Genomic DNA, 24,382 nt, shown 5'->3' on the forward strand with positions numbered 1-24,382 from the left:
TTTCTTGATTCGTCAAAATGAACAAGTAAAATGGAACAAATAAAAAAGGAAATTGGACAAAGGGAGTAACACTGATAATTTTCTTTGAATTATTTTATGTATACATTAACATATTTTAATCTCATCTTGATATTATATCTGAATTTGTTGCTTCAATTTTATTTTTATTAGCTTATATGTTATTATCCTCAGAGACTCTTCAAATTTATTTGGTCGAAGTGGTAGACAAGTTAATTATTCAAACAATCATAAGACTGAAATTCCTCCATTATTTTCAACACGTTTGATTTTGACTTAAATAATAAAATAAAAATACTGTAATATGTTAGAACAGTCACATGATAGTTTTATTAAAGCTAAATGATACAGTGTATATAGAAGAATCACAATTCTTCAATTAATTATATGGCTAAACATGGTAATATTCTGAGAAGTGAATTTAATCAATAAAATTAAATGTATTTGACCAACTTCATTACATGTAGGTAGAGGGACCATAGTCAACAATTAATATACAAATTAACAAAAAAATTAATAATTAAGAAACCTTAAAATAAATTTCACAAATAATCACTTTTTTACCTCCGTAATTAAAAAAATATTGTCATTATTATGAAGTTTCAAATTCTACAAATGAAATTTCATGACAGTATTCTGTAGTTTTATTTGTGATATTTAAAACTTGATGCCAATAATTATGAAGTTTCAAAAAATTTCAGGGTTTAATCTTGGAATTGAAAGGTAAATCTTGTATAAATATTCAAATCCAAATCTTGTATTTATTTTATATACATACTAAAATTCATATTCGGAGTTTAACATTGACATGTATAATCAATGTATATTTTATACAAATTAATAATATATTTAAAAATCATTAAAACATAAAGATTAGAATTAATTTTGGGGTTTTATTGGGCTGTTATGGAGCGTAAGTTTTATTTTTATTTTAAAGGAGCGGTGCTTCCAACATGTTTTTTTTTTTTTTTCATTTTTAGAAGGCTCAAGCATGAGATCTTTGATCAAAGGTGGAGAGATCCGAATCATTTGATCACAATTCACAAGTTTGATTGATTTTATTTTTATTACATAAGAAGATTAAGACGAGAAGTTTGTTTTGCTAATTACTCTGTCTGTCTCATATTATATGGACACTTTCTATTCTATACGATAATTAATTAAGAAATCATTAATAGATTGATCAATTTTACTATTTTGCTCTTTGTTCATATTAATTAGCCTCTTGAAAAGAGAAATTCTCGAATCTCGGGTCTTCAAAGTTTGTTTAAACTTCTAAAGTCATATTAATTGTAGGGATAAAATAGGAAAATTTTCATTGATTCTATGATACTTTAATAAGTGATCAGACAATTTTTTTTAGTAAAATGCCCAACTAATATGGGACAGGAGAGAATAGTAATTAGTTACCCAAATACTCAAATATCATTAACTTTTTTGTGTTTACAAATATAAAGCAAGAAATTAAGGGAAAAGTGATGGTTGTTTACAATAAGATCGATGTTTGTTATAATTCCCCAAAGGGATAATTATGATATTTCGCAGGGGTAACAATTGAGCGGGTTGAGTCAAATTTGGATGGGTCATAATGGGTTAGGATAACTATTGAGTCAAGACCCAATTCAATCTAATTTGCTTATTAAGTCAAAACAGATTGGGTCAAAATGAGTTAGGTAATGAATTTCTATAACGAGTCAAGACCCAACCCAGCTAATTTTTTTACTAAGCTTAACTATTTTACTTGGTCTTTTAAAATGTTTTAGTACCTAATAAAAATATTTTTTCTTTAATATGACTATATATGATATATCAATTTGAAAAGAAATTAAAATATTTTGACAAGATTTTTCATTAGCCAATTCGGGTTACATATCAACCCAATTTTTAATGGGTTGAACTTATTAACCCGTCCAAACTTAAACGGATTGGATGAATTGAATGAACTGAGTTTGATTTTGCCACCTCTAATATTTCACAAGCAGATGAGTCAAAAATATGATATTCAAGTAATAGAAGGTTTAATATGTTTAAAGAACCAAAAAATACTATTCACCTAAATAATAGAGAAAGTTTAATTTAACATTCTAGAAATTACCATGATTATTTTTTATGAAAATGTTTTGGATACTCAAAATCCAATTAAAGAAAAAATAACTAACTTTAAACCATAAAACTTTATTTTATAGGTTTTCAAGTTAATATATGGTTATAGATTATAAACTTTTAAATTAAAGCTCCATAAAATATGAAGACTTTTTGTTTACTTCCACCGATAAATCATTTGTATATTAGCAACTTTATTCCACATAAGGTTTCTTCAACAATTGTTTTTTAATTATAAATCAAACTATATTTGCACAAAAAGGCAAAAAAAAGTTGAAACAAAACGTAACAAACATAAATTCCTTTTTAAATATAATATTCCATTTTCTCTTTTTAATTTACATAAGTAAAGGAAAACAAGTGCAAGAACAAATAAGGAAAAAGGAGACACACTAGTCTAAATAATTATTTTTTCCCAAAAAACAAAAAAAAAATCTAAGAACTTGAAAACATTTTTCTAATAGACGAGTAAAAAATTTTGAGTTCGAGCCTATGTGAATGAAATTTTTTGTTGTTGAATTTTCACAAAAATAGACCTTATAATATGCTAATTTAGATTAATCAAATCCAAACACAAATACGAGATATCAAATGAATTAAAAAAAAAAACTACAACCTAATTTAAATATTTTCTTATATTAAGAAAATTCGACAATTTATATGTATATATCCATTTAAGAAGAAAGACATTCAATTAAAATCCTTGAGTGCACCATTTTTTATCATCGTTCATTTTTACTTGTCTTTTGTCACATTATATAAAGAAAAGCAAATAAAGAAATACTTTATTATATCACTTTTTAAATATAATAAATTTAATCTTTTGGGAAATACATTAGGATTTAGGAGAATAACTATAATTAATTATTAACAAGGATAAATTAGGAACTAAGGGAATATCTCTTAATTTTTAAAAGTAAACAAGTAAAAATAAATATTTATTTTTAATATAGTAGACAAGTAAAAATAGACAAAGAAAATACTTTTGCTTTATCTATCTTAAATTTTCAACATCAATATAGTTGTATGATAACGTCAAAATTTTGTTTATAGCAAAACTTTGTTAATTAATGAATCAAATTTTATGATCGAACACGATGCTTACTTTATGAACTTGATAAAAGTAAACGTGCTATTACAATTTGTTGAATAGTCTATTTTCCTCAAATTATTTATAAATATATACTCACGCTCATATTTTATCTTTATAACTACATTATTTTAAAATTTTGACCAGTATCTATTAGAGTAATATTTTTTGAAAAAATTTGAAAACACTACTTAAACTACAATTTTACAACTAGTGTAACAAACATCTTGAATAAGTCATTCTATCTATAGTGTAACAAACATCTTGAATAAATCATTCTATCTATAGTTGATTCACCTTTTTTCGGATGTCAAAAGGTAACCATTATATATGCTTCTAAAATTTAATTATAATTAAAATAAGAAACAAGGCAGCCACTATTTACTGTCTACTGATATATTTTTCTTTTTAAGAATTAATTTATTAATTTTTCGAGTTAAATTGAGTAGTTAAAATTATAATTTAAATATTTAAAAATTACACAAAAAATACTATAATTACTTGTAGACTTACTACTAAAGCATTAGTCAAATTGAGGGCCAAAATCTGTGGACATGGTTAATTTTTCAAAAATACATTAAAAATTATAGCTATGTAAATCAAATTCAGATATTTTTTATGATTTTGGACAATTCTATCACTCAATCGTACATGTTCTTTGATAAAATATTTTCCATCATTTTTATTCATACTCTTCAATACTTCAACTACAATTTTACACTTCAAAAATTGATCATGTCCGTCATCTTTTAAAATTGAGGGACTATGTCAGTTTTATTTTAAAGAATAATTTTAAAAAAATTATAATTTCCGCACATTTTTTACGTGAAAAGAAATCCACCAACGTCCGTCCATCGATTTTTCATTAATTTTTTTAAAAAAAAATAAAATCGACGGACGTGATTGATTTTTTGGACAGACCCATCGATCGATTTTTGCATTGTTTTTAGTAGTTGATTCTTCTCATATTAACATAATGAAAAACTATATCATGACCAAAACCGATCTAATTCGATTCTCGAAAAATGAAACATGACAAATATTATGGGACAAGACAGATCTGTTGGTCGTTTTTTGTATTGTTTTTAGTAGTTAATTCTTATCATATTAACATGATAAAAAACTATATCTTGATCAAGATTAATCTGGTCTAACTCTCGAAAAATGAAGTATGACAAATATTATGGGATGGGACAGATCCATCGATTGATTTTTACATTATTTTTAGTAGTTAATTCTTATTATATTAGCATGATAAAAAAAAACTATATCTTGATCACAATTAATCTGGTTTAACTCTCGAAAAATGAAACGTGATAAATATTATGAGACGGAGAAAGGTGGAGTACTACTAACTTTTGTCTCTTTTTTCAAACACCCTCCATTCCGTACCCCTCTATATAATCTTTGTAAACTTCCTCTTATTGTCTCTCATCTCAAAAAAATAATTTTTTTTCCCTCCTTTTCCTCTTTTTTTTTTTCTTTTTCCTCAAAAGAAAAAAATGGTGAAGTTTTCTAAAGAACTTGAAGCACAACTAATTCCAGAATGGAAAGATGCTTTTGTAAATTATTGGCAACTTAAAAAACAAGTCAAGAAAATCAAGATATCAAAAAAACCTCATCATGTTCATGATGGAAACTCTTCTCTTATCCATGATTTTGGTCGATCCATATTCGACTCGATTCGTTCATTCACTATGACATCTCAAATGAAGTTTCATAAATCTCATGAAGTTTCTCAAGTATGTCTTTTTTTTTTTTCTTTTGTAATTATATTGTAGTTTGTTTTTGTCATATTGTTTGAAAAAAGAAAGGGAAAGGTGATACTATTTTGAGGTAAAAGTTATAAAAATATTTAATTTAAAATATAGTATATGGCTAGGCAACACCACTAGTATCAATAGTATCAAATGTATATTCTTGCTTTTTGCCACCTTTTCTTCTCCTTCATGAAAATGTTGTTGTTGTTTTTTTTTTTTTTTATATATGTATTAATACTAATATCGGAATCAAAAGGATAAGGTCTGCATACATTCTAATATCAGAAACAGAAAGGTAAGGTCTGCATACATCCTATCATCTCCAGATTATTCGTTAGTTTCAATATTAATCAAGAAGATTTCAAGGGGTGTGTGGTTTAGCATGGAGGCAATAAAATGAAACGGTTTTTTAAATTTTTTTATGTTTGTATCATGAAACTATCGTGAAGAGTTGAAACAAGTACAACAACCATAAAAAAGGGGTCAAAATGAAAATGACAATTTAGTTATTATTTGGGAATTTTGTTAGAATTTGTAAGGTTATTGATATTACTTTCCATATTGGTATTAATTTTTTTTATTTTTTGTTTTGTTTATTGTAGGTGAAGAGTATAATTAAAGAAGGAGAAAATGTAGAGGAACAAGAAGAGCAAGAAGAAATATATGAAACTGAAAATGAGCTTGTTCAATTGTTTTCTGAAGAAGATGAGGTAATAATAACAAAATATAATATTAAAAAATTATATATATATTTTTAAAAAAACTGAAATTAGCTACGAAAATCATCGCGTACTAGGTAACACTTGACTTATATAACATTTTGGATAATCTATCGCTAATGATCATCCTATAGACTTTTGTTATTAGTGATAGAAATTGTTCGTTGCTGATTTCTATTTTTTTTGTGAAATTACAAAGAGGGGTATTAAAAATTTTCATAACTTTTTTTTTTGCATGGGTAGGTGAGGCTATTTTTTGAGATGTTGGATGAAGAGCTAAAAAAAGTGAATGAGTTTTATAAGACGAAAGAGAGTGAGTTTCTTGAAAGAGGCGATATTCTCAATAAGCAGCTCCAAATATTATTGGACCTCAAGCAAGTTCTCAGTGATCGTCGCCGGAAAACTCTCGGGTCAAGGTCCGGATCCGGAACCGGGTTTTTCAGTCGGTCCCACTCGTCGTCTGGTCGAAACTCTGATTTTTCCGGTGAGTTGTCCAATTTTTCATCCTTTGATTACAACAATTTTAATTAAACATATCATGTGATAAGTTAGTAACACATGTTAATTTTTTCTTAATAGACTTCATATGATGTTTTCATAATTTAAGAGCAATTTTAGAATAGTTTAATTAAACACGTTAAAGTTTGTTATTGGGAATGCTTGTCCAATTAGCTTGGGTTTAATGTCTGAATTTTAAAAAAAAAATAGTCTGAGTGCATAAAACATCCCGAATTGATACAAGAGACATTTCCCTAATTTTAATGAATTATCAAAAAATAATATGGTTATAATAAGATTGATATGTGTGAATAGTTTCCTCCATTTATATGAATCATGGTGGTCCCAAAATACAAAGATTGCATTTTATTTTTCTTCCAACAAAATAATCAATTCTTATTTGATAATATACTAGTGGATTCCACAACATTTTCATATAAAAATGTCCACCCTAAGAAATTCATATTTTAAACTTGACACGTAATACGTATCTAAAGAATATAAGTTATTTACGTTGATTGTATAATTTCTTATACATTATTAATTAGTACTATATTGTTCAACTATTAACAAGATGTTTGTTAAGTGTATCATCAAGTCTAACATATTATCAATTAAAGCTTCTTACAGAAATCCACATATAATTAAGTGAGTCAATTGTGTAAGTCTTACTTTCCCAACCACTTAGGCATTAAACTTTCAAAAAAATCAAAAAGTAGTTTTTTTTCTTTCTAGAATATCAACTTAATTATTTCTTTATGAAATCTATTTATGTTCCTCAATCGATAAACTCTTCAAAAGTACCGTTCGATGTGTGTCCGATAATCCTCTAAAAAATATGTAATTTTTGAGGATCAAACACGACAGGATCAGAATGATGTTTATCTAAATCTTTTTTGCTAGAAAATACACTGTATATATAAGGTCAATTTATATATATTAAATGATAAAACCCCTTGTTGATATCCTACCTCCGCTACTCCGACACAAGTGGGACAATATTTTGAAGGGTCCAATTAATATAGTGACAAAAAAAAAAAACCAACAAAATCTATGCATTTTCTGAATATTCGACATATATGTGTGACTTCATTTTTGAATGATCCGATCTACATATATAAACCCCCTTATAGTTATCCAACCTCCACTACCATGACACAAGTAGGACAATATTTTTGAAGGATCCAATCAACATAGTGACTTAAAAAAACAACAACAAAATCTATGCATATTCTGAAGATTAATCGACATGTGTCTGACTTCATTTTTGAATGATCCAACCAACATATATAAACCCCCTTATTGTTATCCCACTTCTGCCATTACAACACAAGTGAGATAGTATTTTTGAAGGGTCCAATCAACATAAGTAATTAAAAAAACAACAAAATCTATGCATAATCTGAAGATTCGACATGTGTCTGACTTCATTTTTTGAATGATCCAACCAACATATATAAACCCCCTTATTGTTATCCCACCTCCACTACTACAACACAATTAGGACAATATTTTTAAAGGATCCGATCAACATAGTGACTAAAAAATAACAACATGTGTCTGACTTTATTATTGAATGATCATACCAACATATATATAATCCGAAACTCCGAAATAACATTCTATTTTTTTTGTATATAGAAACACAAAGTGATTGTGGTAGTCCAAGAGGGTCAGAAACAATATCACAAACAGAAGAAGTGATAGCAGCACTAGAGAAAAATGGGATAAATTTTGTAAATTCAGCAAGCACAAGAGCTAAGACAAAAAGAGGTGGAAAACCAAAAGTTGCCATGAGGATTGATATTCCAGCAACAACACCAACACGTACAATTGCTGCTGTTACATCTATGTTATGGGAAGATTTAGTGAATAATCCTAAAAAAGATGGACCTAGAGAATATATCAACAAGAAGAAAATACAATGTGCTGAAAAAATGATTAGAGGTGCTTTTGTTGAACTCTATAGAGGCCTTGGCTTACTCAAAACTTACAGGTTTGTCGTTAATTTGTCGCTAAATTATTCAATAATCTATATCTATATCTAACATGTTTTTTTTTTTTTGATAATATGTCGTTAGATAGGATTATACGTGAAATTTTTGTTGTTTAGGGACATAAGTTGTATGTTGCATGCTAGATTCCAGAGGAAGATTTAGGATTTTAAATTAGTATACGTATGTTGAATATCACTATATTTGTTACGATAAAAAGATCTTGCTTGATACTAGTTGATAGTGTAGTTCACACATGCATATAATAATGATATATCGAATCGTGACAAAATCAAGAATTTCACTAAAAATATTATTAATAAAGGGTGTTCAAGATTTGATATACATAAATATTAAGTACTCCTAATATTTATCGTGGTATTCAATATAATTTTTGAGCTGGCACAATTCAATTGACCATGGTAATGATATTCGTATAAAAAGTAATATTTGTCGATAGTACAATGTAGAATTTAAACTTCTTTTACCATGGTAGCTAGCATCATGGTACTTAAGAGTTTAGTTCTACGTATTGATAGAATCATGAAAATATTTACACGATCAGGTTATTTAATAGGTGATCGATCATATATATGAAATCAAATATTTTAATAGGCCTTGGTTAGTAAACTTGAATAAAGTGATATATAACATAGTTCGATACGTGCTATAACATATTAAATTACACCGATAATAATATATATTTATGTTATACGATATATATGTCAAATCAGACAAAAACACTTTACTCTTTCTAGGATTGTGATATATTTGTATTTTTGTTATAGTCGAGATTTCGTTTTCGTAATATAATCGATTTATGTCGTAATATTATTTTGACTTTATATAGCAATCATTTATTTATTCTTCAACAACATTTCGAAACAAACATGTAACAAACAAATAAAGTGTATCTTTTATAAAGGGAAAAAATTTAAAGCAATAAGAAAATGACAAAAGATGTATCAAATATTTAGCAAATATTTTTGTACTTTTTTTTTCCTTTTCAATTTCTCTATATTTGGCTAATTATTTGTCACCTTTTGGTCAAAAAGTTTTTTTTTCTTTAGCTATGGAAGAAGTTTCTTGAACGTATTTATTTACTTTAATTGAATTCTAATTATTTCACTTAACTTTTTTTTCAGCTCACTAAATATGGTTGCTTTCGTGAAGATACTTAAAAAGTTTGACAAGGTAAATATATTGTTAGTACATTACATTTAAGAAAAAATTAATGAAAACGTCAGTGTTTACATCAAATCAATAAATGCTTACGACACGTAAAATATTTTGTAATAATATATTTTTTCATTATCAAACAGGTAGCTAAGCAGCAATCATCAGCAAATTACCTTAAACAAGTAAAAAGATCACATTTCATCAGCTCTGATAAGGTAAATTTCACGTAAAAATTATAAACATATATCATTATCTTTATGAATTATCGTGAAAATGACTTTTGTCCTATCAAATAGTATATATAGTTCAGTATTTTTTACATTTTTATGTTTCATGTTGTTGTCATGATTGTTGTTGAAAGGAAAAAATTATAGGCTCATGTGATTATGCTACTTATATTGCTCGGACCCTTAGAAGTTTTTTACTATATATAAAAATATTAGCAACAGACAAAATTTTGTAGCTAAACAATAAAAATTTCATGCTAATTTCATTTAGCTACAGATCAGTGATGAATTATAGAAAATCTAATTAGCTAGGAATTACTGATAAATTTTACAGCTAATTTCATATTTTCTGCCGCACTAGTATCAATAAACATAATTTGGGTATATTATATGTATATATTTTGATCGTACGATTTCATACACTCATATTCACACTCTGAATTCTAAAATTTTATATAATAAAGAATTTGACCATTAGATCTGCAACCTGTATCGAGTACGCCCCACACTTGAGTCTGAACAACATACAGAGATAAATCTATCATGAAATACAGAGATAAATCTATCATGAAAAATAATATTGTTAATGTTTAATAATGAGTTAATGGTTACTTTATAAGATAAGGTGGAAAATGTATGTACTAATGTTATAATATTTTATTTTTTGTTTTAATGGTGAGAAGGTGGTTAGACTAATGGATGAAGTGGAATCCTTATTCACACAGCACTTTGCAAACAGTGACAGGAAAAAGGCAATGAAGTTCTTAAGACCACAACAGAATAAAGAATCTCATATGATCACTTTTTTTGTTGGTAAAATTCTTCACTCACATACCCACCCCCCTTATTAAAAAAATAATAATAATAATTTTTTTTTTCCTTTTTTATATGTTTTTGTAGATCCATCTATACAGTATATATGCATATGTTAGTGCTAATAAAAGATACAAATAAAGTTCACTAAAGTTTCAATAACAAATAATAATAATAATAATAATAATCCTTTTTTTAATTAACTTTGAAAATTAGTTAAATTGACTCTAGAGAATCGAAATATGACAACTAATATGGAACAGAACAATAACAAAAAATAAATAAATAATAATAATTATCTTTTTTTAATTAATTCTGAAAGTTAGTCAAATTGACTCTAGAGAACCGAAATATGACAACTAATATGGAACATGAGGAATATCAAACATGGAAATTGGGTGACTAATGTATTTATTTAAGGTTCGAGCCCTAGGTATGAAGAAAATCCTATTGGGAACGCTACCCCTGAATGAGCCCTGCAGTGCGCGATCAGAATTTAGTCGGGGCTCTAATGTGAGATCCGGACACTGGTTGGAAAAAAAAGAAGGGTGAAGGTGTCACTCAAATAAACTCATTGATAATGAAGTTGTCAATTGCTTGGGGTTAAATTACTAGTAGCTCACATACACTCAAGATAAATTATTAGTCCCACAAGAAAAACATTTTGCAATATAGAGTATAATTTGACTTTATTCTAGGAAAAAAAATTAATTTCTTTAAGCTATAAAATTGCAACTAGAGATTTAAAAGAACAAATAAACAAATAAAAAAACATATTGAAGTGATTCTGAGTTAGAAGGGTCGTTGGATCGATCACATTTATTAACTCAACTCATTTGACGTTCCTAGTTCAAATTAAGAACCGCTTACATACTAATAATAAAAAAGGTCCATTGAACATGTAAAATACGACGAGACACTTGTTGTAACATGTTAAATTACATTGATAGTGTGAATTTTTCTTATACTGACAGTGTATATAAATGAAATACAACTAGTAATTTTTATCGATTTTTTCGATTTGCAGGGCTTTTCACAGGTTGTTTTGTGACGTTATTTAGTGTATACGCAATTTTGGCCCATTTGAGTGGCATGTTTTCTACTAGAACTGAAGCTGCTTATGTTGAAACTGTTTACCCTGTTTTCAGGTACTTTTTCTTATTTTACTCACATTATTTTCATTTTTTTTTCCCTCTTTATTGACATAAATTATGGAAAATGTCTTTTTCTTTTTATAATTTGTGACTTGTAATTTATTTTCATTACAAGCTCGATTTATATGTAAGACATGCATAAAACTTAAACTCGTTAAGCTATGTTAAGGAACATACTTATATTCTCTCAAAATTAATTTTTGTTTCTTTTTCTATCATGTAACACTCCTTTAATAAGTCGAACTAGTTACCTGAAAAATAAAGTAAAATAACTTGCTATAACACGGGACATGACCTTAGATAGGAGGAGGACATGGATTATGGTAGGATGTTAGGAATCGTAGTACTACTCCGATACTAGTAATAGTCATAGACTCATAGTACTGCTCCTATAGTTTCTTGTCCTTCAACTTTTGTTACTATCTGTTGCAGTGGCGTAGCCACATGGTGGTCAGGGTGTCCAATTCGACACCCTTCATCGGGAAAAAAATACCGTGTGAAATGATTAAATAATATATTTTGGGCACCCTTGACATAACAAATTGTTATAGCCCAGTGGTTTCACCTCCTTGGAATGAAGAAGTGCTCGTGTGTTTGAATCTCACTAGTTCTACTTTTTTAAAAGAGTTTTTGTTGTGCTATTTCTGGACATCCTTTGTGAAATTCCTGGCTCCACCACTGAATTATGTTGTTACTTGTACTTTGATTTGTTGTAGTTACTGTTCAGAATGCTTTGTTGTACTTTCACTTTCATTTGTGCTATTTCTGGACTGCTTTTGCACTGTTTTTCCATGAGCTGATGAGGGTCTATCGGAAACAACCTCTCTACCTCTGAGGTAGGGGTAAGGTCTGCGTACACTCTATCCTCTCCAGACTCCCACTTTGTGGATCTACACTAGATATGTTGTTGTTGTAACATGCTATAACATGTTAAATTACAGTAATAGTGTAAACGAAGTTAAATTTTTTCGAATATTACAGAGTTGTATGATGCTAAATGAGTTTACTGTGTAATGTTGTGCAGCATGTTTGCATTGCTAAGCTTGCATTTGTTCATGTATGGATGCAATTTGTTCCTATGGAAAGGCACAAGGATCAATTACAACTTCATATTTGAGTTTCAACCTAAAACAGCTCTCAAATACAGAGATGCTTTCCTCATAGGAACTTGCTTAATGACTTCTGTTGTTGGAGCTCTGGTTGTCCACTTGATCTTACTTTCGAATGGATTTTCTCCAAGCCAAGTCGATGCAATTCCTGGAATACTACTACTGGTTTGTTAACTGAAAAATCTTGTTTACTAGTAGTAACATTTATGTTGAAATGACTCAAATGCATACCTTTCTAATCTTGCCCTTTGCATTTTTTCAGATTTTCCTTGCTCTGCTGATATGTCCGTTGAACGTTTTCTATCGTCCAACGCGCTTCTACTTCCTCAAAGTGATACGTAACATCGTCTGCTCTCCGTTTTACAAGGTACTTTCATATCCTGAAAATCATGAAAGCGTTTTTTTTATTAATGATTCTTGATTCTCAAATATAATGATATTGATGCAGGTCCTCATGGTAGACTTTTTCATGGCTGATCAACTAACAAGCCAGGTTAGCTAACCTTACTATCAAATTTTTTTTCACATTATCTTCTATTCGAAGGGGAGCTTTGGAGCAACAGTAAAATTGTCTCCGAGAAGTTGACATATAGCCTTTTATTATAGGAAGTATATGGTAATTAAAAGACTATAGAACAAAGTATGAACGTCCACAAAGTTGCATTCTTAACTTTACTTTTGTTTTCCTGTATTTAGATCCCATTGATGAGGCATTTGGAGTCATCAGCTTGCTATTTTCTTGCTGGAAGTTTGACAACTCATGGACTTCCAACATGTAACTCTGGAAGGATGTACATAGAGCTTGCTTATGTTATCTCTTTCGCCCCATATTATTGGCGAGCAATGCAGGTAAATATGGTAACAACTAAAGATTGGAACTTTGACAGTTTTCGGAGTGAATTAACTCGTGTGTTCTGTTATCTATCTAGTGTGCAAGGAGATGGTTCGATGAGTCTGACATAAATCATTTGGCTAACTTGGGAAAGTATGTTTCTGCTATGGTAGCAGCTGGTGCTAGGCTAACTTATTCAAGAGAGCCTGACTCACAGTTATGGTTCTCGATCGTCTTGGTGACTTCAGTTATAGCCACAGTTTATCAGCTGTATTGGGATTTTGTAAAGGACTGGGGATTTTTTAACTTGAAATCCAAAAACTTTTTGCTCAGAGATGAACTAATCCTGAAGAATAAGAGCATTTACTATGCTTCAATTGTAAGTCCTTTCGTCTTTCGACAGTGTTTTTGTGTTACATACAACAATATTATATATCTGAACATGTTATTTTGAATACATAGGCTTTGAATTTGGTTTTGAGAGTAGCTTGGGTGGAGACAGTAATGCATTTCAACGTTAGACCATTTGAGTCGCGTTTACTTGACTTTTTCCTTGCCTCATTGGAAGTTATTCGACGTGGTCACTGGAACTTCTACAGGTACACTAAGTCCCTAGCAGGCTAGCAAAGACATTATGTGCTTAACATACAAGATTCCTTACTGTTTATTTGTGATTGTTTAGGTTGGAGAATGAGCACTTGAACAATGTTGGAAAGTTCAGGGCAGTGAAAGCAGTTCCATTGCCATTCCGCGAGACAGACTCTGATGGCTAGAATAACTTTTAGATCTATGTTTGGATAACAAAGACAGGCTTCTGAATAAGCGGAAAACAGTAGTTTCTGCAGCAGCAAGTTGGAGGCACTTATCGCTTATGGTGTGACTGGAGAATCCGCCATTATTTTATTGATCGTTTAACAACGATTCGAGCCTTATGGCTCAAGGTGTTGCCAAGAAGAGTTGCATTAAGCTAATGTTATTTCCATGCCTGTTTGTATATTTTTCTCATTCTTAACTCAATTGTGATCAGAAATGTATCTCTGAGATCTTATATTATTCTTAGTAAATATCAGAAGAAGTCTTGATTTCCCAGAATAATTGGTTCTTCTACCACATTATGATTGTATGTCATTAACACTTTTTGTGACTTAATTCAATTCTATTATGATCCTTTATCCACATTCTATTACTCCCTCCGTCCCTTTTTAGTTGTCCACTTTAGAAATGGCACACAGATTAAGGCAACAATGATTAGCACAGTGAAGTTACAATTTTACCCTTATGACAACTTTTCACTTCAAAATTACAACCACTTATTTGAATTCAAGTGAAATAAATTGGAGGGAAACAACATACACTTTTACAATTTTCAAGAAGTGTAAATAAGGGTATAATAGGAAAAAATTTGTTGTCCTTTCTTGATTTGTCAAAATGGACAACTAAATAGGGACAACTAAAAAAGGAAATATGGACAAGTAAATAGGGACGGAGGGAGTATATATTTATCAACTGCATTTCTGTGTTATAAGTAGGAATAAAATAAGAGATAATGGTCAAAAACTAAGTTGCTCGGACTATCCAAAAATGTTGTCAGACCCGTGACAGATCCTCCAAAAATACACTACTTTTGAAGGATACGACGCACACCCGATGACATTTTTTAAGAGTCCAAGAAACATAGGTCAAAGACACACCTGACGTATCACTATTTTTGCGAGTTTCATACATGAAGTATCAAGTGTTCTGTGTTTCCTACCTGAACTATCACCAACTATTTATCAAAACACACCTCAAAGCTGAGTAGACCAAGTGTTTGAATACAATCGCCAAAAGGCATGCGAAATAGTTGGTGAGCAAACACATAATTGCCAGCACTAACTTCGAGGTGTGCTTTGATAAATAGTTGGTGAGCAAACACATAATAGTTCAGGTATGAAACTCGCAAAAAAGTGATACTTCAGGTGTGTTTTTCACCATTTAACATTCGTCTGAAGAATGTTGAATAAGCTGATGCAAGGGACAAAACATCAAACATGAATATTTTGTTTATTGATATCCTCTTTATCCATACTAGTCATACAAAGTGTTAACTTCAAATGAAAATTACAAACATATGAACAATCAAAGAAGGACTAGACATTACGAATTCGTATGGATACAATATATATATAAAGAGGATAAGTAGCTGAGTATGGCTTATCTTGAGAACCTTCCATCTTTTATCATCTCTGCTATCTTCTTGGATAGGCAATATGCAGTAGACTGTATAGTGATCATTGGATTTACACCAACAGCACCTGGAAGAACACTAGCATCACAAACAAATAGTCCTTCTGCTTCCCAACTCTCCCCGTTCTCATCGACTGCACTGTCCTTTTCGTTCATTCCCATCCTGCAGCTCCCCATTTGATGAGCAGAACAATAAGTTGTGAAATTCTTTACAAGTGATTTTGGTCCCTCAGCTGCTGTGACGCTATCAAGAAAAGACTCGAGTGCTTTTTCACTTTGTCCTTTACATTTGATTCTCTGTCCATCGCTACGTTGAGTACCTACCTCAGCAGCTCCTGCTGCTATCAAGATCCTTAAAGCTTGTCTTAGCCCGAGTTTCAAACTTTCTTTGTCCATCCCATTGAACGTGTAGCTAATTCTTCCTTCGGACCTAACTTCCCCCGATCCAACGTCTTTAACCATTGCAAATAAATGAGCTGTTCTGTCATACTTGAGTAATCTATTCTTTATGTCCTCTCCAGATGTCCAAGGACATAAAGCAGCAAATGATCCCGGTCCTAAAGCAGGAGCTTCTATAATAGCTCTTACATTCGAATCATGACTCCCCACTTTGTGTACCGAGGTAATGATTCCTCCTTCGTATATTTTTCCCTTGAGATCAGAGTTGGACTCGGGGAAGTACCCCCACGCCATTACGACTGGATGAAGATGGAGATTTCGACCAATGTTTCGATTTTTCAATCCACTAGAGATCATAAGTGGAGGGGTCAAAAGAGAACCACAAGCTGAAATGGTCACTTTTGCCTCAATACATATACTCTTTGTGATATCCTTATTCATACTAGTTGAAACCACTCCTAAGCATTTCTTGCTTCTTGTTTTCCCATACTTTTTCTTTTCGAGTATGAATCTCTCGGCTTTGCACCCTGTTATAATTACTGCTCCACAGTCCACAGCATCGACTAGCCAAGTTGTATCAGTTCCTTTCTTCTCACCTCTTCTACATCCGTAACAACACGAGCCACAATAATGATCCTCGGATGAGTTTCTTGCCACGCCTTCAACTTCAAGACCAAGTCTTTCACACCCTTTTTGGAGAATCTGATTCTGTAGACCTTCTTGTGTGCATTTCTCTGTCACGTTGATTCGTTCACAAACTTTGTCCATAGCTGAAACATACTCAGGGGTTTTGAACATGGAGATTCTTTTATCATTGCCCCATTCTTGTATAACGGAGTCAGGGGTCTTAAGGCAAGCTGACCAGTTAACAGCAGAGCCACCACCAACTGTTGAACCTGCCAAGATCATAACTTTACCATCCAAAGTTGCGAGTATACCTCCTGATTCATACATTTGAGACTGTGAAGGTCCTTCAAGGGAAGAATAGTCTGATTTCGCGAAGTAGTTTCCTTTCTCGAGAACAACAACTTTCTGGCCAGAACTTGCAAGAACACTTGCTGCAATACCTCCACCACAGCCTGAACCAACAATGACAACATCACATTGAACCTTGTACATGTTGTTTTTTGTGTCTTCTGTAACTTTTAGGCCTTTTTCGACAAGGGATTTTACAATGCTTGATTCTGTCTCGTATATAGTTTCGATGATTCCCTTCTGAAGAGGTCTCTCATCAGGTGTTTCTGAAGAGTTCTCTTCATTGTCTACTTGATAACCAATGTCATCCCATGCTGGATTTTTTGAATCTTCACCAACCTATAGCAAAAAAAAGACACTCAATTTAGCACTTTTAGCTAGTTTTTGTGGTTCTTTTGTTAACTTACTTGATCAAAATATGCAAATTTGTTGAATGTAATGTCAAAAGCTATGATGCTCGGACTCTTCAAACATGTTGCCACGTCTGTGTCACATCACTACTTTTCGAGGACCTGACATGCACCCGTTGGCATTTTTGAAGAATCCGAACAACATAGGTCAAAAGCACTCACAAATTAGTTCAGGTCAAACAAATAATAGGTCCAATAAATCTACTAACTGATTGGATTGCATTTGTAAGTAAAAAAGCTTCAACATCAACTGCTCCCTCCGTCCCAATTTATATGACTCTCTTTTCTTAGTCAGACTAAAAAAGAACGACACATTTATATATCTATGGCTTGTTTTGAACCAAAGTTTCAAAAGTCTTTTATTCATTCTAAAACTTCATGCCTAGACAAACACCATCACATATATTGGTATGGAGGGATATATTACTTGATATTCTCATCAAAAACTGAATGTTGTAGTTATTGATCATATCTGAATATCTCATAAACTCTATGTTACTCGGGCCCTCCATAAATGTTGCGGCATTCGCTTTGAGTCCTCCAAAAATACATAGTTTTTGAAGAATTTAACACGCGCACCCAGTATATTTGAAGAGTCCGAGTAACATAGCTCATAATAAAGAAAAACAATCTAGTTGTTGATGTTGTTTTTAGTGTAACAAAAAAGATGTACATTAAAATCTTGGGACTAAATTAACAATGAAGTGTCCTTTTTTCTATTCTATTGAAAGAAGTAATTGGTCCATATAAAAAGCTACCTATTATATGAAAAACTCCAAATAAATGAGTTATCATTTTCAACCACCTAACTTCTTTAAAAAAAATAATTAAAAGTGATATTTTTCAATAAATAAACAGTGATCAATAAAGTATAAGTCATCTTCAATAGTCACATGTTTTGACGTTCAAATTGTCCATATAAGGCTTTTTGCATATCATGTGTTCTAATGGGATTAGCAAGTAATGAAAAGGATCATTTTCCCAAAATCAATTTAATAGTTTTTTTTGTCAAATTTAAAAATATCATATTTAATACCCTTTACCTCATGGTTGGCCACCTGAACTTTCATTAATTAATACTAAATATATCACTTCGATTTTTATCGCTAATCACAATAAACTAATTTGATTTGATGTAAACACGCGATAGGTGAAATCTTTTTCAAACTATCAAGAAAGGTTGGATTTTAAGAAGCTTTTGAAAATAAAATAAGTAAAATTTTAAAAACATGATGCTGGCACAATTTCAGATATAATTAAAATATGGAACTTCCTAGTGACCAATTCTTTAAGGACACTCAAGTCAAGCTGGCAATATTGAGCAAAACGAAATTATTGCCATTTGTAAATTCCCAAATCAAGAAAGATAGTTTGATAAAATACTTAGCATAATATTATAAGGTACCTTGAGATTTTTAACTTAGCGTGTTGCCCCATATAAAAAAAGGGAGAATAACATTTCCGGACTATTCGTAAATTCTGATTTTGATCCTCGTGATAAATGACTCGAACACATCTAACTTTTGATTAATTAAAATATATGCTTTTGATTCCTGTATGTAGAAAATGTTATATTTGAACTACTTTAAGAAGTACATTATCTTCAAATATAGAATTTCAATACGAATTTAACATATAATATGGATAATTAAACAGTGGAATGGTTATTAATTCTGGAAATTTATGAATATTCATCAGCAAAAGGATTAAAAATTCACATTTTAAAAATAGTCGAAGCTTAGTATATACTTTATCAAATATTAGAGAAAATGATCACAATGGTCTTTGATGTATTGGGGTTACTTTATTTTGGTCCTTAATATATTCTATGTGATTGAAATAGTCCTTCATGTATGACAAAATGTGTTCAATTTAGTCTTTTACCCTAAACTTAACAATTTATCCTAAAAACTGTTAAATATAACTGTGGGACCCACATATCTTACAAAATCCACCATTTTTATCATCTTTATTAGTTCAAAGAAAGAGTTTCATGAATTCTAAAACACTATTTTCTCTAACATCTAACCACACGATTACAAAATAATTATTATCAAAAGGTTGAAACTCTTTCTTTGAGCTAATAAAGATGATAAAAATAGTGGATTTTGTAAGATATGTGGGCCCCACAGTTATATTTAATAGTTTTTGGGAATAAATTGTTAAGATTAGGTAAAAGACTAAATTGAACATATTTTGTCATACATGAAGGACTATTTCAATCACCTAGAATATATTAAGGACCAAAATAAAGTAACCCCAATACATCATCAAGGACCATTTTGATCATTTTCTCTCAAATATTACAAGGACTAAAATTAGAATTAATCAATAGCTGAAATATCAAGATAAAAATATATTTAAAAAAGGTGGAAAGAACAAAAAAGCCCTGCAAAAACCATGTGCCATGCCCTTGTTTAGACTCAAGAAAAATACAAAATAAAAAAGGTGAAAAAGACAACAAAGCCCTGCAAAAACTATGGGTCATGTTTAGACTAAAAAAAAGTTATAAAATCAATACGGTCGCGGTGGAGTGATAATTACTTTTTTATTCTTAATTAGAGGTTTCAGGTTAAGTATGAAGTTGTTTTTGTTAGAAAATATTTTACACTCAATATGAGACTTTTCAAAACGAATGCAAATTTAATTAAACTTTAATACAAATATCAGACACTGAGCGAGTAGGAAAATTACCTGAGTAAAGAAGATGTATAGACACAAGAATTTGACAAACATAAATGCCAATCTAACAGGAGTGAAAAATCTGTTGTTGAACCATTTTTGCATCACAATTTCTCTTTTATCCAATGAAATATCAGAGAATTTGTTAATATAAGGCCAACTTTTTCCAAAACAACATAATCCACAAAGTAACAAACTCCCAATTCTTGTTGATAGAATTCTTAACAAACCCCTCACCAACATTCTTGCTTCAAAAAAAGCCCTTTTCATCACAATCTCAGCAACCTAAAAAAAATTAAAAGAAAATTTAAATCCTCGTCAATAAAATTAAAATTCAGATAGTCAACTAATTGAATTACTCAGATTCTCCGACCATTAAATTACTTCAATTCACCTAAAAAAAGAAATGCTTTTTATCAATCTTTTTTCAAAGAATTAACCTAAACAACCATCTACTTAGATATATCAACTAGAAAAAGTAAGCAATATAGTAGGGTAGAGAAAACGGGAGAGAGAATTACACGTGAAAGTTCAGATTGTTAACTAATGAGTTACTCTATTACCAATAAAATATTTCAATTCACCTCAAAAAGGAAAAAGAAAAAGATGGCCTTTTTCATCCATTTTTTTTTAAATTTGTGTATATCAACTAGAAAAAGTAAGCAGTATAGTAGGGGTAGAGGAAGGAAAAATGGAGGAGAGAATTACACGTGAAAGTTCAGATGATCAACTAACTGATTTACTCCACTACCTATAAATTACTTCAATTTACCTCAAAAAGGAAAAAAAAGTAAAAGATGTGATTTTTATCCTCTCTTTTTTTTCCGAAATTTATGTATATCGACTCGAAAAAGTAAGCAGTACAATAAATCTGACAGACTATTTGTTTACATACCTCATCAGGAATTGGATATTGAGAGCCAGAAACTTTATGAAAGTTTTGAATTTTTTTATTATTTTCTTGAAGTGAATTTAGAGGAAGAGGAGGAAGAATTGTTTCACAAATAGATGTTAAAGTTTCTATTTCTGATGAAGAAAATCCATGGCTATATTTTGTTTCTCTTCTTCCTCCTCTAAGTAAAGGATGAGCCTTTTTCTCCATTCTTCTTTTTTTTTTGTTTGTTATTGGTTTTTACTATTGTTGAAAATTGTAAAGAAAATTGTTTGTATTTATAGGAGGTGAGATGAGTATCTTTCTTGTCTCTATTTGCATGAGATGAGAAAAGATGGTTCTTTTTTGTTGCCTTTTGATTTGTTTATATCACCTCCGTTTCGTTTCGTATTAGTTGATCAGCTGATTAAAAATATATGTTTCAATTACTTGTTTATTTACTGAATTAAGAAAAAAATAATTTTTTTATTTTTTTAATTTTATTGCTACAATTAATATTCTTTGAAAGACTAAATGAATATAGAAGTTTCAATTTTTTTTAAAAGCTTATTAAGTACTTTGTATTTATTTTAATGGTATTTTATTTATATGTCCTATGTTATTAAATCATATTTTTTATAAATTATTTTGATGTTATTAATATGGATAAATGGTAATTTAATAAAATTAATAATCGTATTTATGATTTTCTAAATATTGTGTAAAATAAAACATGTATAACTAATATAAAATAAAAAAAGTATATGATGATATTGACAAAAATGAACAATCCCTGTGTAAAATGAAACGTGAACAACTAATATAATAGTGGAAGAGGATATGATATTCAAAACTCAATATTGACAGAAAATGAACCATACATATTATAAATTAGGTGGTCACATGATTACCACCATATTTGGTGGTTATGATTTTAAATTATGATTTGAAATCATGCTAGTTTGATATTGAAAGTTATTTGGACATGCAAGTTGAATTTTTTTTATGATATAATTTTTTTTATAATTTGTGAAAATTATTAAAACATTTCTAATTCTTATATAATCTTATCAAATGATCAAAATTTATATATATAAGGTAATAAATAATATCCCAAAACATTGCATAATTTTTTTATGTTTCTCTTATAAATAAATCCTTGCACATGTTATTACGATATTTAAATACACATGATTTTATAGTGATTTAGTAGTCAATAATAGTAGTAGCTATTCTTTAATATAACTCTTCCACATAATGTACACAATCTCTTCACATCTAACATGAGTCCTTTTCTATAAATTTTTTAAAATGATGATAAGTTTTTTAAAAAAAATTCATGCGTCAAGTTTTATATTTTTAGAAACTTGAAATTTTACTGATTTAAATATTTGAGATTTTGATTTCATATTTTATGCAAATTTCATACACAAATATTTTAAATTTAAAACTTAAAATCGAGGTCCTAAATCTTATGATCTTATTTTATTTTTTTTTGGTTTCGCACCTAGTATCCAAAGTCCACGTTGGAGCTCTGAATAAATTCGAATCGCGCATTGCAGAGCCCATTCGGGGATAGAGTTTCCAACATGATTTTTTCCATACCCAGAACTCAAACCCGAGACCTCTAATTAAGAGTAAAGCACTCCCACCAGTGCACCACAACCCATGTTGATTCCTAAATCTTACTCCCTCTGTCCACTTTTATTTGTCATGTTGCGCTTTTCGAAAGTCAATTTGACTAATTTTTAAAGTTAAATTAGATTACGTTAATTCGATATTTTTTTTAAAAAAATTAGATATTCAAAAACTATATGAAAAGTACTATAAGTTGCAATTTTTTGCATATTAATATGATGAAAATATACATCGTAAAATGTTGGTCAAAGTTCTTATTGTTTGACTCTAAAAAAGGAAACCATGACAATTAATTGTGGACGGAGGGAGTATGATCAAACACTGGCAAAGAGTTAAACGTGACAATTTCACCTACCACCAAAATGTTAGGACACCAGTGAACAATGACCATAGGATTTGGGACCCCAATGAACAGTGACCTTTCTTATTTATTGATGATTATGTAGTGTATAATATTATATAATATGGTCTATCCTATCTTTAAATCATCTATTACTTGTGTATCTTTTATCTTGTTTCTGACTGTTGGAGAAAAGGCAGGAGCTCTACACTTATTTGATTAATTAAAAAAAAAAAAAACTTTATTGCCTTTTTCTTCTATTAGTATTATTTTGTCTAAAAGCTGATAATAAATTTTGTAGGTTAGTTTTATTATTCATGATATGCAAATAATGTAAAATCAGTTGGTTCCTTTTGTATCAAATGTTATATGCTTGCTATTTTTTATTTGTAAATATGCGGTTTTTAGATGTGAATTACTTGATAATTTCTGAAGTATTTATTAGATTTTGTTTGTCAGTTTGTCACATTGTTTATAAGTGATTTTTAATGAGGAAATCTATTTATGAGTATTTTTAATCGTTGATTTGATAATCAAGTCGATAGCGATCAATAATCAACTAATCAATATGAATTTAACATATCTACAAATCGATAACTAATAACACTTTCGAATCAACTGATACGCCGCCCTAATCTATAAGGAAATGATTTAAAAGTTTAGCCGAAAGTGTGTTAAGGTTTTGCCCTGACTTTCTTACCATAATTTAAGATTTATTTTTCCTTAAAGAAAAGACAAAACATTACCATAAATGTTTTTACTTTCCTGAAAGGAAAATATAATATTCTTTCATATTTGGTTTATTCTTTCCTCTTAGAAAAAGGTTTTGGAGTAGCTAGTTCTTTTCTAGTAGGAAAGGTTTTAGGACTCTATAAATATAAGTTTGTTTCTTCTAACACAAAACAATAACATCCACAATGTAGTCGTTTAAGCTTGTTTATGGGGAGATTTATTCTCTCTAAAGTTTCAATGTTTTTCTTTATATTAGTTTTGATATAATAATATTTTGATTTTTAGTATAAGTTTTTGTTATCTGATTTATCAACTATATGATTTGCAAATAGTAAGCTTCCGCATGACGCCCAATCACCCTTTAGAACCCAACAAAGTGACCGTACAAATAATAGTGACAGTACAAATAATGCTTCAATCTCAAATTTAATTCCAAATAATTCCGGACAATTCAAAGTTTTTTTTTTCAGTTTAATTTCCTATTCTCTATTGTATATATGATAAGTATTTTGTTTTTGTAATTTCAATATTAATACGAAGATCACTCTTGCATATTCAAATCATATAATTCAGACAATATAAAATTTATATTCAGTTTAAACTATAGTTAATG

The 24,382-nt window shown here is 29.8% G+C and overlaps 3 protein-coding genes across 3 annotated transcripts in view; 2 read left to right on the forward strand and 1 right to left on the reverse strand.

Moving 5' to 3' along the window:
• The first annotated feature begins 4,687 nt into the window (after window positions 1-4,687).
• Window positions 4,688-14,666, forward strand: LOC125825657 (phosphate transporter PHO1). The gene is made up of 15 exons (XM_049504984.1): window positions 4,688-4,953; window positions 5,574-5,681; window positions 5,934-6,174; window positions 7,830-8,184; window positions 9,328-9,376; window positions 9,505-9,576; window positions 10,272-10,401; window positions 11,429-11,549; window positions 12,580-12,829; window positions 12,927-13,031; window positions 13,113-13,157; window positions 13,361-13,513; window positions 13,594-13,875; window positions 13,959-14,095; window positions 14,179-14,666. The coding sequence occupies exons 1-15, from the start codon at window positions 4,714-4,716 to the stop codon at window positions 14,267-14,269; spliced, it is 2,379 nt and encodes a 792-aa protein (XP_049360941.1). The 5' UTR covers window positions 4,688-4,713; the 3' UTR covers window positions 14,270-14,666.
• The window catches only part of LOC125825643 (germin-like protein subfamily 1 member 7), a 318,424-nt gene continuing 305,380 nt past the window's right edge, over window positions 11,339-24,382 (forward strand). Inside the window, exon 1 of the mRNA XM_049504969.1 lies at window positions 11,339-11,348. The gene's annotated coding sequence lies outside the window, so the exon portion shown is untranslated. The remainder of the gene's footprint in view (window positions 11,349-24,382) is intronic.
• On the reverse strand, window positions 15,518-21,306 carry LOC125825611 (long-chain-alcohol oxidase FAO1). The gene is made up of 3 exons (XM_049504935.1): window positions 21,084-21,306; window positions 20,201-20,473; window positions 15,518-17,435 (listed from the first exon to the last, which is right to left on the reverse strand). Exons 1-3 carry the CDS (start codon window positions 21,288-21,290, stop codon window positions 15,690-15,692), a joined length of 2,226 nt encoding a protein of 741 aa, XP_049360892.1. The 5' UTR covers window positions 21,291-21,306; the 3' UTR covers window positions 15,518-15,689.

Source organism: Solanum verrucosum, unplaced genomic scaffold (assembly GCF_900185275.1).
Source record: "Solanum verrucosum unplaced genomic scaffold, falcon-dt-bn FXZP01000298.1, whole genome shotgun sequence".
Classification (NCBI taxonomy): Eukaryota; Viridiplantae; Streptophyta; class Magnoliopsida; order Solanales; family Solanaceae; genus Solanum; species Solanum verrucosum.